General features: G+C 41.4%; 1 protein-coding gene across 2 annotated transcripts in view; it reads right to left on the minus strand.

Annotated features, from left to right (window-relative positions):
- Positions 1-15999, minus strand: part of LOC138739294 (E3 ubiquitin-protein ligase RNF149-like) — a 56734-nt gene that overhangs the window by 14975 nt on the left and 25760 nt on the right. For both annotated transcript variants that reach the window (XM_069891059.1, XM_069891061.1), the window contains exons 3-4: positions 6004-6254; positions 3539-3622 (exon numbers count right to left, since the gene is read on the minus strand). In XM_069891059.1, coding sequence (XP_069747160.1) covers positions 3539-3622; positions 6004-6254 — 335 coding nt within the window. The remainder of the gene's footprint in view (positions 1-3538; positions 3623-6003; positions 6255-15999) is intronic.

The raw sequence follows: 15999 nt of genomic DNA on the forward strand, positions 1-15999 counted from the left end.
GCACAGTATAAGAATTGCCTGCAACCAGTGAACTTGGAGGAATGAAAAGTGAGATTAGACTGTGAATCAAAGAACTTTTCTGAACTTACACACACATTACATACATGTGCACTTAGAATTAGAAGGGGGTTAAGTTAGGTTAGTTAAGTCAATCATGATAAGTTAAAGTGTGATTCTGTTTTCATGTTTAAAGATAATTAAAAGCAACTTTTGTTTAAGTAACCATTTGTCTTGGTGAATACCTATTGCTGCTGGGTTTTGGGGTCCTCTGGGCTCATAACAGTTTCATGTATCATTTTGGATGAGTGTTTACACTGGACTCAGATTCAACAACATCCTTTGACACAGTACCTCCAATGTAATAAAATATCCAAAAGGCACCTCGATGAGTATTATAAAATAAAGATCTAATATCTAACCGTAGGAAATATTCGATCATATGCTTACAACTCTGCCACTGGTGTGCACCCAGGAGGGAGGATGTGGAGCTACTCTGCAGGGTCCAACTGCCTGGTCCAAATGTCAATGGCTCCATACAGGCTTTAAACAGCCAGTTAAAGGACCTAATGGTGTTTTTAATTAAAATCTTGGAACTGCAGTCTGTGCCCAAGATGACAGTGCCTATGCAGCTGTGGCCAAAAGGGATTGCAGACGAGGGGAGCAGCAGACCAGTGAAGGGCAGCAGAAACAAGGAGAACACCCGCTGTTGAGAAGAAGAAGTGGAGGGAACTGCCCTACAGTGAAAGTGACTACAGCAGCAAACCAACATGGGCCTCAGTGACTGAGGGACCTGCACAGGTTGTAGATTGCTGGCTGAAAGCAAGAAGGGGACCCAAAGGACCTCAGGCGCTGAAGGCTTCATGATCGTAGCAGACGTTGGGATCTGGAGCTCATGTGGTCAATGGATCGAACAAGGTTCTGTGAGGCTGCAGAAGTTGTGGGAATGCTGGAGGAAATCCTTGGATAATCAATGTCTCGGAGGGGGGGGGGCTCTCTTTTATTTCTCTTTCTCTCATACTGCAAGCGGCACAAGACAATACTAATACAGACTGCTTATGGCAGGCAAAAAAAATTGTAATAATACAGAAAATGTAATATTACACATGACAATAAACGGATCTTGAAGGTTTTCAGGATCATTTTTACAATGACAAAGATTGAGTGCTTCAGGAGAAAGACAGCCAAAAAAAACACAGCTTCAAATTGAAGGGTGATTAAAATGTGTGATATACCTCAGACTTGCAAAACTTATGGATTATGTGGTTTTCAAACTGCCCCCCAAACTCACATTCCACCTTATGCAATCCCTATGCCATGTGCTTAAGGTAGTATGTGAGTGTCTTTCCATCAAAAGTTTGAAAACCCTTGTTTTAATTGTACCCAATTGACTTATTATGTGCACAGATTCATAACTCCAAAGGAGATGGGCCAATGACAATTTTTCTCGAGAAAAATATTTCAGTAACAATTGGGTCTAGAGCAGTGGTTCTCAATCTTCCCTTCCCACTCACATACCACATATGTAAACACTTACTAATCACAGAGCACTTATGGCATAGGAATTATTTATAGTATGTGAGTTTAAGGGGGCAGCTTGAAAGCCACTGGTAAGGGGGAAGGATCAAAAGTGGGACAGAAGAATGATTTGTTTTGAATCTAATACAGTGGTTGAAATGGGATCAATTGTAGATGAAAGTACAAAGTGTAATGAGTAGTTAAGACTTAGAACAAAGTAAAGAGGCTACAATTTTGGAAGAGCTGATTTACAAAGGATTAATGAAAATGAATCTGAAGGACAGTGGAACAGTCATTTCCAAGAGGAGCATAAACATGGAGGAGAGGTTTTCAGCTGCAGATGACCTGAATCAGGAGCTGAGGGAGGCAATGCTGTGAACAATGCAAACAATGAATGAAATTCAAACATTTCTAATCCAAACAAAAAAATTGGGTTTGGTCTGACTCAGTGCTGAGAACAAAGACAATGGCTTTCAAAAAGGAGTTGAAAATCATATTTTTGCAACTAAATTCAATTCCTGGTATTTAGTTGCAAGAAATTTATTTTCAACTAATTGAAGAAAAAAAAGCTGCTAATGCTGGAAAACTAAAACAAAAAAAAAGAAAATACAGGAATTGCTCATGTAGCAAGTCAGATCTCCCTTGTGCAAAAAGAAACAATTGAGGTCAAAAACCGCTGAGGTCAAAACCCCTTAGTCATTTCTATGGAGTAGTGTTGTCTGATAAGGCGGTTTGAAATAGAGCTTTGTGGCATCAGTGGACACATGAAATCTGATCTTGAGTCTTCGAACGATAACCACCAAGTAATTTTAAAAAAAAGGACCAAAGAAGGATTCTTCAGTAACTCTCGTGGCAGCTCAACAATTAGAAAAGAGGCTATTGTTGGCTATTCTTTAGCCTGAACTCGATAAAAATGAATGGTGTCAACCAAAAGCACATCTGGACAATAAAGGGGTCTTTAGATAGGATTTAGTGAAAGATGCAGAGAGATTAAGCAGTATACAGGGATAGTTTATCATAGACATTTTCAAAGAATGGAGTGTGATTTTGAAAAAGGGCAGTTTCAAAACTACTGCTGGTCAGAAATTAGATTAAAAGGGATTAAACACCAGCTTGAGGAAAAGACACACATTAATGCATTCAACTGAAGAAAGAGGGAGCACAGAGATGGGCAACAATCACAAGGTTAAGGATGTCTGTTTCAGTGACAAGAGGAATATCTGGATGAATGAGAGTGGGATGAATAGTACTATTTAAAATATCAAGCTACATTTGTCCAAGAAGGAAAGTTGTGTGTAATCAATGTGGACTATATTCAAGTAAACAGGTGGTGAGTGTTATGGACAAGCTGGAGAAGACTAGAACTTGGCTAGAAATGAAGGACTCTATGACAAACCAGCAACAAAACAGAGAAAACAGAGTGGAAATGGCAGGTACAGCGAAACAAATAGTTTTGATTTTTAATGAAACAATAAAATAGTTCTTCGCTTCAGTTTTTGGAAGGTAGTTTACAGTGGTTTATATTTAAGAAAAGCAACCTTTGCATTCCTGAATAATCTTGAATCAATGATTAGCTTTAGAAGTGGAGAGCTTTCTCTCTTCAACTGAGGTTAGATATGGCCATGGGGAATTACTAAGAAAAAAGGAATCAGTGGTTTCAGATAGGTTGGGATTTAAATAAAAAAAAGCTGCAGAAATGTTATAATGGATAAGAATGGTCCAAGCCATGGTAATAAAACACACCACTCTTCTCAATGGGATCTGAAGATTGGATCATTGTATCTCACAATAACAAACAACAAAGTACGACTAGCTACTGCAGAGAAAATGCCAAAGATGTAGCACAGAAAACAAGGAACATTGAGATTCAATGTGGGAAGTGGAGTTTTAAAATTAATATCTCAATGTTTTGATAATAATTAGATAAAAATACTGAAAGTGATAAACATTTAAACCCCAAACTACTTGCAGGTTGAGAGCACCTGTTGTAGTGAAGGAACTCTAATTCTCCATCACGCCTTACCCTATCTCCACGCCTGACAGTGTGAAGCTGAAGCTTATTGATAGCCTTTCTGGCTTCTTTCCTGTTATTCTTGTTCTTTTTGCTCTGTAATAGACAGAAAAAATAAGACTGTCATCTTTATATTGATTATTATTAAAGCAATGAACAGATTTCTTTCATACCCATCACATTAATCAGGTTCTAGACAAATAATATTTTAAGTAAATGATAAGCCGAATATCCATAGCAGATTGATGGGTCTACATTCATCATCATTCTCTGGCTGATGGTCTACAAGCTTCAAATCACCATTATGTTTACTTAGATTTAAAAATAAACAAGGCAGTATTGAGACAAATATAATTTTGAACTTTGGAGACCATGTGCCAAATCCCAACCATGTTAATTCTGCTGATTTTGCTCATCCATGTTTAAAAAAAAGACATGCCCCACACTGCAATACTGCACTAGAAATGTGCCACCCTTCATATTAGTTGCCTGGACCCACAACTGAAACAGATGCTAGGCCCTAGGCATATCAAAAGAGAGTTCACCTAACATCTGTTTCAGGACTACATCACAACCTGAAAGCGACTGGTGCTGAGAAAACCAAATGCACAAAAGGACTATGGGGTGGGGTGGACAGATTTTTTTAAAAACCCCCACAAAAACAAATGATTTAGAGGAGCTACCCAGGGATTATTACCCACATGTTAAATGAGCTTTGCTAGCATGTTCTGGGACATGTTTAAATGGGGTGCCAACGGATACAGTCATTTTCTGTTTCCAGTTTGAGCCAGAAAGTTGGAACTCTCTAATTTTAGTTCATTTATTCCTGATGCCTTGCTGTTTGCACAAATGGGATAATCAATCAGTTAAACTCTTCTGGTTGAACTGGGTCTAGACCACCTCACTAGGGTAGGTATGGAGGGGATGATTTGTGGGAAAGGATGAATGGACAAGGGGGTTCCTGGAGGGATGGTCTCTTGAGACTACAAAGGTTGAACTCTCAAACATCATTTCCTAACTGGCATTCAAGCTTTAACAAGGGTTTGAGTTAGTGTTTCACTCCTCTCTAGTTCCCCCTTAAAACTTCTCCGTGTTGTGTTATATTTCTAATGAAATAAAAACTGAGTATTGATCAGGTCAGGTAGCATCTGTGGTGAGATATACAAGTCAACATTTCTGGTTCATAATCTTTAATAACACTGGGTAATGTCAGAAATAAAATAACTTTTAAACATTCTTTCTTTCCAAAGATGCTTCTAATCTGCTGCATTATCCAAGCATTTCTCTTCTTATTTTATATTTCCAGTATCTGCAGAACTTTGCTTCTGGATTAGAGTTGAGACATTCCAGTTGTGTAATTCAAACGATCATAGTATTTTCTTGCCATTTCTCGGGAATCTTGAATTATCCTATTTCTTCCAAATCAAAAGGCTTAAAAGTTATGGAAAACTGCAACATAATTAAATAAAGTGGAGTTTCAAGTTCTTTCTGAATCACAGCAGATTAGATAAAAATTCAAGGCATTCATCATTTTACAGCGATAATAAAATAGAAATGTTCTAAATACCTAAAGAAAATGAGTGAACAGACTTTTACCACCCACCAACACCCATGAAAATTACACTAATTGCCATATTTGCATGTAGGGAGTTGATTTAAAGAAAGCCAAACTAAAACTGAAAATGCATTTTTAAAAAAGCTGTCAAAGGCCATATTTGCACAGCATTTGGCAGGTGTGTGATAAAACACAAGCCCAATTTCATTTCATTGACCTTCCTTGCCTAGGAGTAAAAGAAGAGTAACATTTTAAACATTCATTTCGAATCATGTGCAAATGACTCAATATCATGACAAACCAAAATGTTCATCCCATTCACATTTGCTCAGATAATGAAGCAGCCAGGTTTGGTTGCTAAGTGACAAGTTGCATTCATAAGACACAATAAGAATTCCCAATTAAAGAAAGTCTAACCGCCTTGCCTGAACCATCAAATCCTCTCCTTTAATACTGCTAGATCGCCACTGACCACAGACTTACCGGTAAGTAGATCAACCACGCAAATGCTGTGAACTACAAGTTTACGACAATGGCTATGTTTTGGAACGCTTTTCTTTGCAGATGACACGTAGGACCATTCTACATGTACCTGGACGAGTTCAGCTCCAACTCCAAGTGAAGCAGCAATAGTGTAAATGCCCAGTGGATTGGCACCAAATTCTCAGCCCTAACATTCATTTCCTATCTCACCTCTACAAGGCAGCTGGAAACGTGCATCTTTCTACAAAACATAGTGCATTAACTCCCCAAATTTCTTTAACATTAATTAAAATAAAAATCTGAAAACATCAAAGTAGTCACCAGGAATACCACTAACTGGTCATATTTTAATAAACACACATGAAACCCAAAGCTGAATCTTTTGAATTAATTAAAAAGGATTTTAAAGCACTTTTAATTATAATTAATAAATATTTACCTGGCTTGAAAATGGTGATCCTGCATACAAAAATCTTTGAATGTAGTAGAAGATGAGCCAAGCTAAGGAGATTACCATCATTGTAATGAATGCAATAATAACGAACACAACTGATTGAGAACTCATCCATTCCTCCACATGGTGGGACCCAACTGTTATAGACATTATCACTGGGATACCTCGACGGACTAGCTCCAGTATTTCCAATCCTTTCGAGTTGCCAATCATGAGGGCAACAATATTTCTAGTTCCTGAAAACAAAGAAAACGGAATAAACATTGACGACAGGCACTATCTAAATACAAGGTTAGAATAAAGGAAAATGACTAGACAGAAAGAATCCTAAAAGAAAAATAAATAAAAGAATTAACAACATTAAATATGGATTTTCATCCAAGCAGATGCATTTGCTAACATGATAAAATTCTGTTATGACTATCACAGTAAAAAAGGATACAGCTTGGAGAAGTGATATTACCCCAAGGTCCTTCCCATCCTATATAACAGGAGCTGTTCAAGTGTTTACCCACCCAACTACCATGTGGCACGGGAGAACTAAAAGTTTTGAAACACTTAGAATGGATGAAAATTGCTGGCGGCAGCTGGGCAAGTAGCATAAATGTACCAATATTTTTAAAACTGAAATAACAGCCATAAAAGGACAATTGTGGCGAAACAAGAATGTCTGCAGATACTGTGATTGTAGTAAATACACAAAAGTGCAAGAGAAACTCAGCAAGACCTGCAATATCCATGGGAGGCAAAGATGTACAACCATATCATTTGGCCTGATAAGAAGGCCTGGGGACTTTGTCAAGACATGAGAAAAAAGCAGGCAGGCACCTGAATAAAAAGGCTGGAAGGATGAGGGCAGAAGAGGCAGTGGGTGGAGCTAAGGCCAACAGCATAGATGGGAGAATAAGAGAGAAAAACTGAGAATTGATTGGATTGATGGGGGGGGGGGGGTGGGGGAGGCAAAGCTCTGTGAATGCAGAACTGGAGGAAAGGAGACAGAGATAGAGAAAGAGTGTGAGACAAGATAAAGAGCAAGAGAGACAGGGAGTGGAATGGCAATGGCAACCAAAGAAGTCAACGTTAATGCCATCTGGTTGGTGGGTTCCCAGATGGAAAACAAGGGGTTGTTCCTCCAATCTGCAGGTTAGGGTTAGACAGTGCATTAGACCATGGACAGATGACCATGGACAGATGACCATGGACAGATGACCATGGACAGTTGACCATGGACAGATGACCATGGACAGTTGACCATGGACAGATGACCATGGACAGATGACCATGGACAGATGACCATGGACAGATGACCATGGACAGATGACCATGGACAGATGACCATGGACAGATGACCATGGACAGATGACCATGGACAGATGACCATGGACAGATGACCATGGACAGATGACCATGGACATATTTATCAGCATGGGGATGGCAGGGAATTGCAGACAAACTGAAGGTGCTCAATGAAGTAATCTTCCAACCTGCATCCAGTCTATCCCATGAGGAAGAGGCCACAATAGAAACAATGGATGACCCCTGCAAATTCACATGTTGTTTCACTTGGTTATTGACTTGGTGTCCCAAATGGTGGTGAGAGAGGAGGTGTGGGTGCAAGTGTAGCACTTCCTGCGGTCACATGGTAGGTACCAAGGGAGCAATTGGTTGGAAGGGATGAGGGCATCATGGAGACAGCATCCAAGGCTGGGTACCAGTTCCTGACCACTGAATGGGGGCAGGGGTTCCTGCGGGAAGCAGAGAGGGGAAAAGGGAAGATGTGTTCAGTGGTGAAATCATGTTGCAGAAGGCAGAAATTACAGATATGTTGGACGAGGAGCCTGGTAGGTAAGGACAAGGGGAATCCTGTCTTTGCTGCATCTGGGTGTGGAGGGAGCTAGGGCAGATATGCAGGTAATGGAGGATACGTTGGTGAGAGCCCACTTGTTGGTAGTGAAAGGGAAACCACTTTTTTTTAATTTAAAAGTAGGACATCTCGGATGATCTTGAGTAGAAGATCTTGTCCTGGGAGAAGATGTGATGGAGTCAGAGGAATTGCACAAAGGAATAGAATTATTACATGGGACAGGGTGTGAAGTGTATTCGAGGACATTGTGGAAGTTAGTTGGTTTGCAAAACAAAAAAGTCGAGAATTTGTGTCCTAAGATGGAAACAGAAAGGTTGAGAAAGGGGAGAGCGATGAACCAAATACATTTGAGATTGGGGTGGAAGTTGGCAGCAAATTGGATAAAGTTGATGAGGTCAGAGGTGCATGAGGCAGCACCAATGTACTCACCAATATTGCAGAGAAAGAGTTGAGGAGCCTTACCTGTGTAGATATGTAGCATGTGGGTACCCATGGCTCCATGGCTACCCCTTTGATTTAGAGAAAGTGGGATGAGTTAAAGGAGAAGTTATTGAAGTGAGAACAAGTTCTTCCAGCCAGGTTGGGGTGGAAGGGGACTGGTTGGGTCTGTTGTTGAGGAAGAAACAAAGAGGTTTGAGGCCTTCGATATGGGGGATGGTGATGTGAAGTGATTGGATGTCCATGATTAAGATGAGGTGGTCAAGTTCAGGGAACTAGAATTTGTTGATATGATGGGGGCATGTGAATTATGGCAGATGTAGGTGGAAAGGGACTGGACTGGGGACAAAATGAAGTTGGGGTAGGTAGAAGCCTCTTCAGTTGGGCAGGAGCCCATGGAAACAATGGGTCCTTGGGTCAATTAGGTTTGGGCAGGAGGAAAAACCAGGCAGGTCGGCCATGGAAGGGAGATGACCACAAGTAATGAGGTCAGAGATGGTGTACGGGACGGTGGCTTGATGCTATTTGGTGGGTTCCTGTTGAAGGCACAAGTAAGAGGAGGTGTCTGAGAGCTTTTGTTCAGCTTTAACAAGATAGATGTCAGTGTGCCACCCTTGTCTGCAGGTTTGATAGCGAGTTGGGATTGGTGCAGACAAAGTAGGGCAGAGCACGCGAGAGGGGGTGAAATTTTAAATAATGGGGTTGCGCGATTAGTGCAACATGATTACAGCAACAACCACCCAGTTTCAAATCCATTGCTGTCTGAAAGGTGTTTGTACATTCTCCCCGTGACCAGGTGTTTTTCCTCTGAGTGCTCAGATTCCCTCCCAGGTTCCAAAGACACACACAAGAGTTAGTTGCTTAATTAGTCGCATGGGTCTATTTGGTGCAGGCTCATGGGCCAGAAGGGCCTTTTACTGTCTTGTATCTAAATCAAAAGCTCATTTGAAAATGAGGAAGAATTGACACATAAAACGAGAGATTAGGACTTTTGCAACAAGGTTTTAGTAAGTCAACATCTACCACGTGGGGATAAGCAACCTAACGGAAGCAACTGTGAGAAGCAATGGAAGAGCTATAAAATGGGAAGGTCTCAAAGTTGCTCAGGACTGCATCATATTTCACTGCAAAATTTGCACAATAACTTAGCAAGAGGCAAAAAAGCACACCAAAGACACCACAGTAAAATATTGATCCATTTATTTCACTGGGGATGTAAATGCCATTCTTTAAAACTAACAGCTTCACAAGCCATTCTTTGGAATACACTGGAAATAGGAGGGCCAATATCTTGGTATTTCATAATTTATGGCACCCACTTTTGTAAACAAATGACTAAGAAGGGATTTTTGAGTCATTTGAGTAGGGTGAAAGTGGCAAATTAAATCAGTTCTCCAAAGTTGCCAACATCAGAGGGCCGTTGGCAGTCGACTGGGTGCATACTTATGCAGTTGTCATGGCAATCCCCTGAAGCAGCAGCAAAGCTCAGTTATTCTTTTCAGCTTTATCATCTACCATGATAAAAGTGGAGCTGAACGTTAACAAAGGTGAAGTTGAGAAAAAGAAAATGAAAAGCCCCACTGGTTAACGATGAAAATAATATAAGTAGTAGAACACAAATGCACAGCAGTCATTGAAGCTTGATCTTGCCAAGCCTTCATCTAACCCTTCTTAAAACATTTGTTATCTTCCTACGAACCCTGCATTAGATCAATGTTATATTTCCTGGCTGAATTATCGTGTTAAAGAAATATATGCAGCATAGCAGGATTCATTGCAGAGCAGGAGAAATGAAGGAGCAGGCAGTGGGCTAGAATAATGGCAACTTCCCAGCAGAAGATGTACCTTATCTACAGAAATGAGGGATTCAGATCAGTGACGCCAACATGCAAACATCAAACCTGTGAGGAGACTGTTTCCAAGGATGTCAAGGAACAGATATTTCTGATTATGAGTTACCTTTATTTATTGTTCTTACCATGCTTGAACAGTAAAAATGAGATAGTATTTCTCCAGGATCTTGGAGCATATTTACATAAATATAAGTTAGAATAGAAGTTTAACACATTTAAAATATTAAGACACACTGTCAATGGTACCCCATCCACAAATGTTCTGGGAATTCAGGAGCCTGATGGCTTGGGGGAAAAAGCTATTGCCCAATCTGGATGCAAGAGCCTGAGTGCTACGGTACCTCCTACCAGACGGCTGAAGGGAGAACAGTTTACACAAGTGATGTGTGGAGTCCTGCATCGAGTGTGGTAGATGTCCTTCATAGTCGGAAGAGAGCCACACCCCTCCCCCCCATGATCTTTTCCAAGGTATGAGGTGGTGCAGCTTCCAAACCAGGCATGATGCAGTTAAACAGGATGCTCTCAATACATCTTCTGTAGAATATAGCGAGGATGGAGGGTGGGAGATGAACTTTCCTCAGCCTTCACAGGAAAGTAGAGGCACAGCTGGGATTTCTTGGCTATGGAGCCAGTGTTAAGGGACCAGGTGAGGTTCTCCACCAAGTTCACTCCAAGGAACTTGATACTGTTGATGACCTCAGTGGTGGAACCGACAATGATTAGTGAAGCATGATCTCCCCGGGCCCTCCTGAAGTCAACAACCATCTCTCTTGTTTTTATAAACATTCAGATACAGGCTGTTGGCTCTGCACCATGTTAACAGCTACACCTCATCTCTGTATGCTGACTCATCATCCTTACTGATTAGGCCCACCACAGTCGTATTGTCTGTGAACTTGGTGATATGGTTCGAGCTGTGTTTAGCTGCACAGTCGTGGGCCAGCAGAATGAACAGCAGTGGACTAAGCACACAGCCCTGGGGGGCCCTAATGCTCAGTGTGATGGTCTTGGAAGGTGCTGTTACCAAACCAGACTGCCTGAGGTCTCCCCAACAGGAAGTCTATATTGCTTATAAATATTGTTAGGAGAGCTTTTTCTTCATTGTGGATATGAAAGGAGTATATAGTTACTTCACCAGAAAGCAAAATGTCCCCATTGAGAGCGGGGTCACGTGATGCAGTGGAGAGGGTAGTCGGGTTCATCGGAGCTCCAGCACGAATGTGGATAAAAACACATGGAAGAAAACGGTAAAAGTGCCTGGTAGAAGGATTAAAGTCAGAAGAATGGGCAAGAAGGAAAACAGCCCAGACATCTAACAACCGCCAAGAGAGCCAGCATCGTGGTGAGGGAAATGGTGGGAGGTGAGAGTTGAAAACCAACATCCTACCTGGAGGACCCTCAGGGTTGGAAGGCAGCAGGTCTTGTCTAATGGCGGGCCCAGGCACTGGTATGGCTATCTTGAAGGTGGAGTTGGTACCAATGCATCAGGTCGAACCCAGTAGTTTGCAACAGGTATGGACAGAGAGTGGAGGTGAAGAGGAGGCCACACCCGTTACCCCTGTGGTGCGAAAGAGCTGGCGAGGTAGTGGCGAGAGTGGAGAGGGGAGCTGCGTCGGCAGTGATGGTCTCAATGACAGAAGGATGGTCAACGACAGTAACGGTGATGGTGGAAGCGGCCCTGAGTATAGCCCTGTGTCAGCAAAAGCTCTAGAAACTACTCAAAGCCCCCAGGGGAGGAAGGTGGAGCCGTGACCCACTCCACAGGCAGACAGGCCGCTGAGGCCACCTCCTGGGATCCCCGAGGAAGCAGGCAGGCTGGCTGGGAAGAAAACATGAATGCTGCGGCAAAAGAAAAGATGCCCACGCCGTTGGGCGAACCCTCCACGCAGAGGGGAAAGATGGCCGAGGGCACCGCCAATGCAGAGACCCATGCAAGGGCGAAGGAAAGCTTAGCCCCAAAAGAACTACAGACAAGAAAAGGTGCAAGTAGCACCATAGACTTAACCTTCACCTGCAGAGAGGGGAAAATCCCAGGTGCAGCAGCGATTCTCCAGCGACAGTGATTCCAATCCAGTGGTGATGGTGTCGGGCAGCAGTAGCACGGGAAGCAGCGCAGATGAAATGTACAACCTGACCATGCAGATAGACAGGAGAAAAAAAAACAAAGCAGAGAGGAAAAGAAGAACTGGAACCTTTTATGAAAAAACATTAAGGTGATGATGGAAACTGTAATAGAGGCTTCAGAAAACAGAAAAAGTTTTAAGAAACCTGTCATTGGAGTTGGGAAAAGTTAGGAAAGCTATGGGAGAATTATCAGGAAGGGTGACTATTGTAGAGGAAAGAGTGGAAAGAATGGAGAGATTGGAAAATAACAGGGAAACCTGGGCAAGGGAGAAATAAAAAATATGGGACTGATGAAACTCCCTTAAGAATCTTAGCAAAAGAAATAACAAAAATTATGGGAGTGGAATAGGAGATAGAAGGGAGGGATTCAATAACACTCTTTAGGGAATGGATCCCAAAAATAGTGGGAAGAGACAGAGTTGGGGGGGGGGGGCTTAAATACCAGGTCTGGGACAGAAACTCTGCTCTGTCCTGATTAGATTGGCTACCTTCCAGGAGAAGGAAAAGATCTTACGGGCAGTGGCCTTGGAGCAAAGGAGAGGGGCAGCAAAGTCCTCTTTTATCCAGACATCACCACAGTGCTCCTTAAAAAACATAAGGCATTTGATCTGGTTAGGGAAACATAAAGGCATGAAGGAATTGGATTAACCTTATTGTATCCAGCGACCCTGAAAATATTCCTGACCACAGAAGGGATAACATTTTTCATTGAGGCCAGAGAAGCACTGAAATATGTAAATACTTTGCCCCTCATCCAAAAAATATCCCCAAGGGAGTTGGGGAGAGAAGGGGCTTCAAGCCATGGCTGTCAATAATGTAAAAATAATTGAACCAAATGCTATACAGGTTTAACAAAAGTAAACGTTTTTTCTTTTTAAAAAAGAGAGAAGGGGGAAAAAAAGTTTGTTGCGAGCTCCGGGGCGACTAAGTAGGTGAGAGTGTAGAAGATGGGTGCATTGGGCACACCCCTGGATGAAAAGGGCAGTAGCACCAAGAGGCTTTGTGCTGGTGTCATGGGGGAAACTAGTATTACATCTGGGGTGGGGGGGGGGAAGGGGTAAAGGTCATATATTATTTGTTGGGAATTTTACATTTTGTCTTTTTTTTTTAGGATTTATTTTATATTTGGCTGGCAGGATGAAAAGAAAAAGCACTATGGATTGGGCAAGAGGAAAGTATCCAGTAAGAGAGGAGTGGGGTGGGGGGAAGCAATCAAAGGAAAAAGTGCTGGGGCAATGGATGAAACAATCAAGTTCTTGAGCTTTAATGTTAATGGCTTAAATGGACAGTGAAGGGGAAGAGAGTCTTGGCACATGTTTTTAAAAAAATGAAGGTGGATGTGGCTTTCCTACAAGAGACCCACCTTACAATAGTGAACATCAAAATTTTAAAGAACCTGGGTGGGACAAGTGATAGCATTCTCCTTTAGTTTCAAGGTCAAGGGAGAAGCTATTTTAATAGGGAAAATGTCCCGGTAAAGGACAAAAGCACGGTCATAGACCCTATGGGTAGATTTGTAATGGTACATTGTCAAATATATTCCAAATCCTGGACACTCATGAACATATATGCCCCTAATTTTGACGACGAAAAGTTTATACAAAATGTCTTCTAGCAATTAGCGGAAGGGCAGGAAAATGTCTTAATTGGAGGGGATTTCAACTTTTGCCTGGATCTGGCAATGGATAAATTAGCCAAGAAAATGACGAGCTAGGGCGGTAAAATCAACTCTGGTTTTCATGGAAGAGTAAATCTGGTGAATACTTGGAGACGATGGCACCTGAGGGAGAGGGATTATCCTTTCTACTTGAAACAACATGATTATTACACCAGAATTGACTTGTTTCTTGCCTCGGGTCAGCTGGAGGATAGAATTGTAGAAACTGAATATACGGCTAGGCTACTATCAGATCATTCACCTTTGACTCTATGGTCATACCAGATAAACAAGCCACAGTGTACAGGTGGCATCTTAATCTGTTGCTAGTGAGAAAAAAATCCCCAGAGTTTTGCAGTTATGTTAAAGCTCAAATAGAAATTTTCTGCTAGACTAACTGTGCCTCCACTGCCAATATATTTTTGTTATGGGATACATTAAAAGCCTATCTGAGATGGCAAGCAATTGGATACATTAAAACTATTAAAAGAGAGAACATCAGGGAGGTCAATGAATTGGAACAAGAATTAACTCAATTGGAAAAGGACTACCAAAGTTCAGCTCTGAGGGAATGTACAGAACATTAATAAATGAAAAGCTCAAGTACAACACTTTGCAAACATACAAAATGGAAAAAGCAATATTAAAATCTAAGCAAAGGTACTATGAGCTGGGGGAAAGAGACCATAAGGTATTGCTCTGGCAAATGAGGGCAGAGGAATCCACAAGACTAATCAATGCAATTCAAACAGGGCCAGACAAGATTTCTTATAAACCAAAAGAAATAAATGAAGTGTTTAGACAATTCTACACAGAATTATATAAATCTGAGTTGAAGGGGGGATTTGGACAAAATGAAATAATTCTTGTCAAACTTGGAATTATCTAACCGAGCATGTGAGGAGCGAGAGGGGTCAGATACACCATTCTCAGAGGAAGAAATAATAAAAGCATTGAGCTCACTGCAGCCCAATAGATCCCTAGGGGATGATGGATTCCTTCCCGAGTTCTATTTAGAATTCAGGAACTTGTTAATGCCACTATTTATGGATGTGGTGGAACAGGTGGCTGAGTCCAATACCCCCTCGGAGTCTTTTTCGATGGCAATAATTATGGTAATTTCCAAAAAGGATAAGGACCCACTAAAGATGTTCTCCTATAGACCAATCTCACTTTTGAACATGGATTACAAAATAATAGCTAAAGCTTTGGCAAGTAAATTGGCTCAGTACTTGCCAAAATTAGTAAATCTGGATCAGGTGAGGTTCATACAGAAAAGACAATCGGCAGACAATATAAGTAAGTTACTTAATATAATAACCTGGCACAGTCAAGGCCAGATCCAAGTATAGCTGTATCACTTGACGCTGAGAAAGCCTTTGATAGACTGGAGTAGGATTTTTTTGGTGAAAGTGCTGGAGAAATTTGGATTTGGACATTCATTCATAAATCGGGTTAAAGCATTGTACAACAAACCCAAGGCCAAAGTTATCACTAATGGGCAGATATTTTCAGCCTTCCCACTGACCACATCGAGTAGACAGGGTTGTCCGCTATCCCCTGCTTTATTCGCATTGGTATTTGAACCATTAGCAGAAGCCATTCCCTGTGATCCAGGGTTTAGAGTGGGTCAGAAAGAACAATAAAATTAATTTGTTCACAGATGATGTTTTGATATATTTGACAGAGCCAACAGGGTCATTGGCCAGGTTGCGGACTATACTGGAGATCTATGGCAAAATTTTGGGATATGAAATTAATAATGATAAGAGTGAAATAATTCCACTAACAGATGGGGAGTACGAGAAACACCAATGGGAGAGCAAGTTTAAGTGGCTACAAAGGGGGATGGAATATTTAGGAATATAGATAGATAAGAATTTACAAAATTTATATAAAATGAATCATCTTCCCCTACTTGGAAACATCAAGGAGGGCTTACGCAGGTGGATGCACCTGCCTATCACGTTGATGGGCAGGGTTAACTGTATTAAAATTAAAGTGATGTCAAGTCTACAATACCTCTTTCAATCTTTGCCCATACC

The sequence above is a fragment of the Narcine bancroftii genome, chromosome 7, assembly GCF_036971445.1.
Source record: "Narcine bancroftii isolate sNarBan1 chromosome 7, sNarBan1.hap1, whole genome shotgun sequence".
Classification (NCBI taxonomy): Eukaryota; Metazoa; Chordata; class Chondrichthyes; order Torpediniformes; family Narcinidae; genus Narcine; species Narcine bancroftii.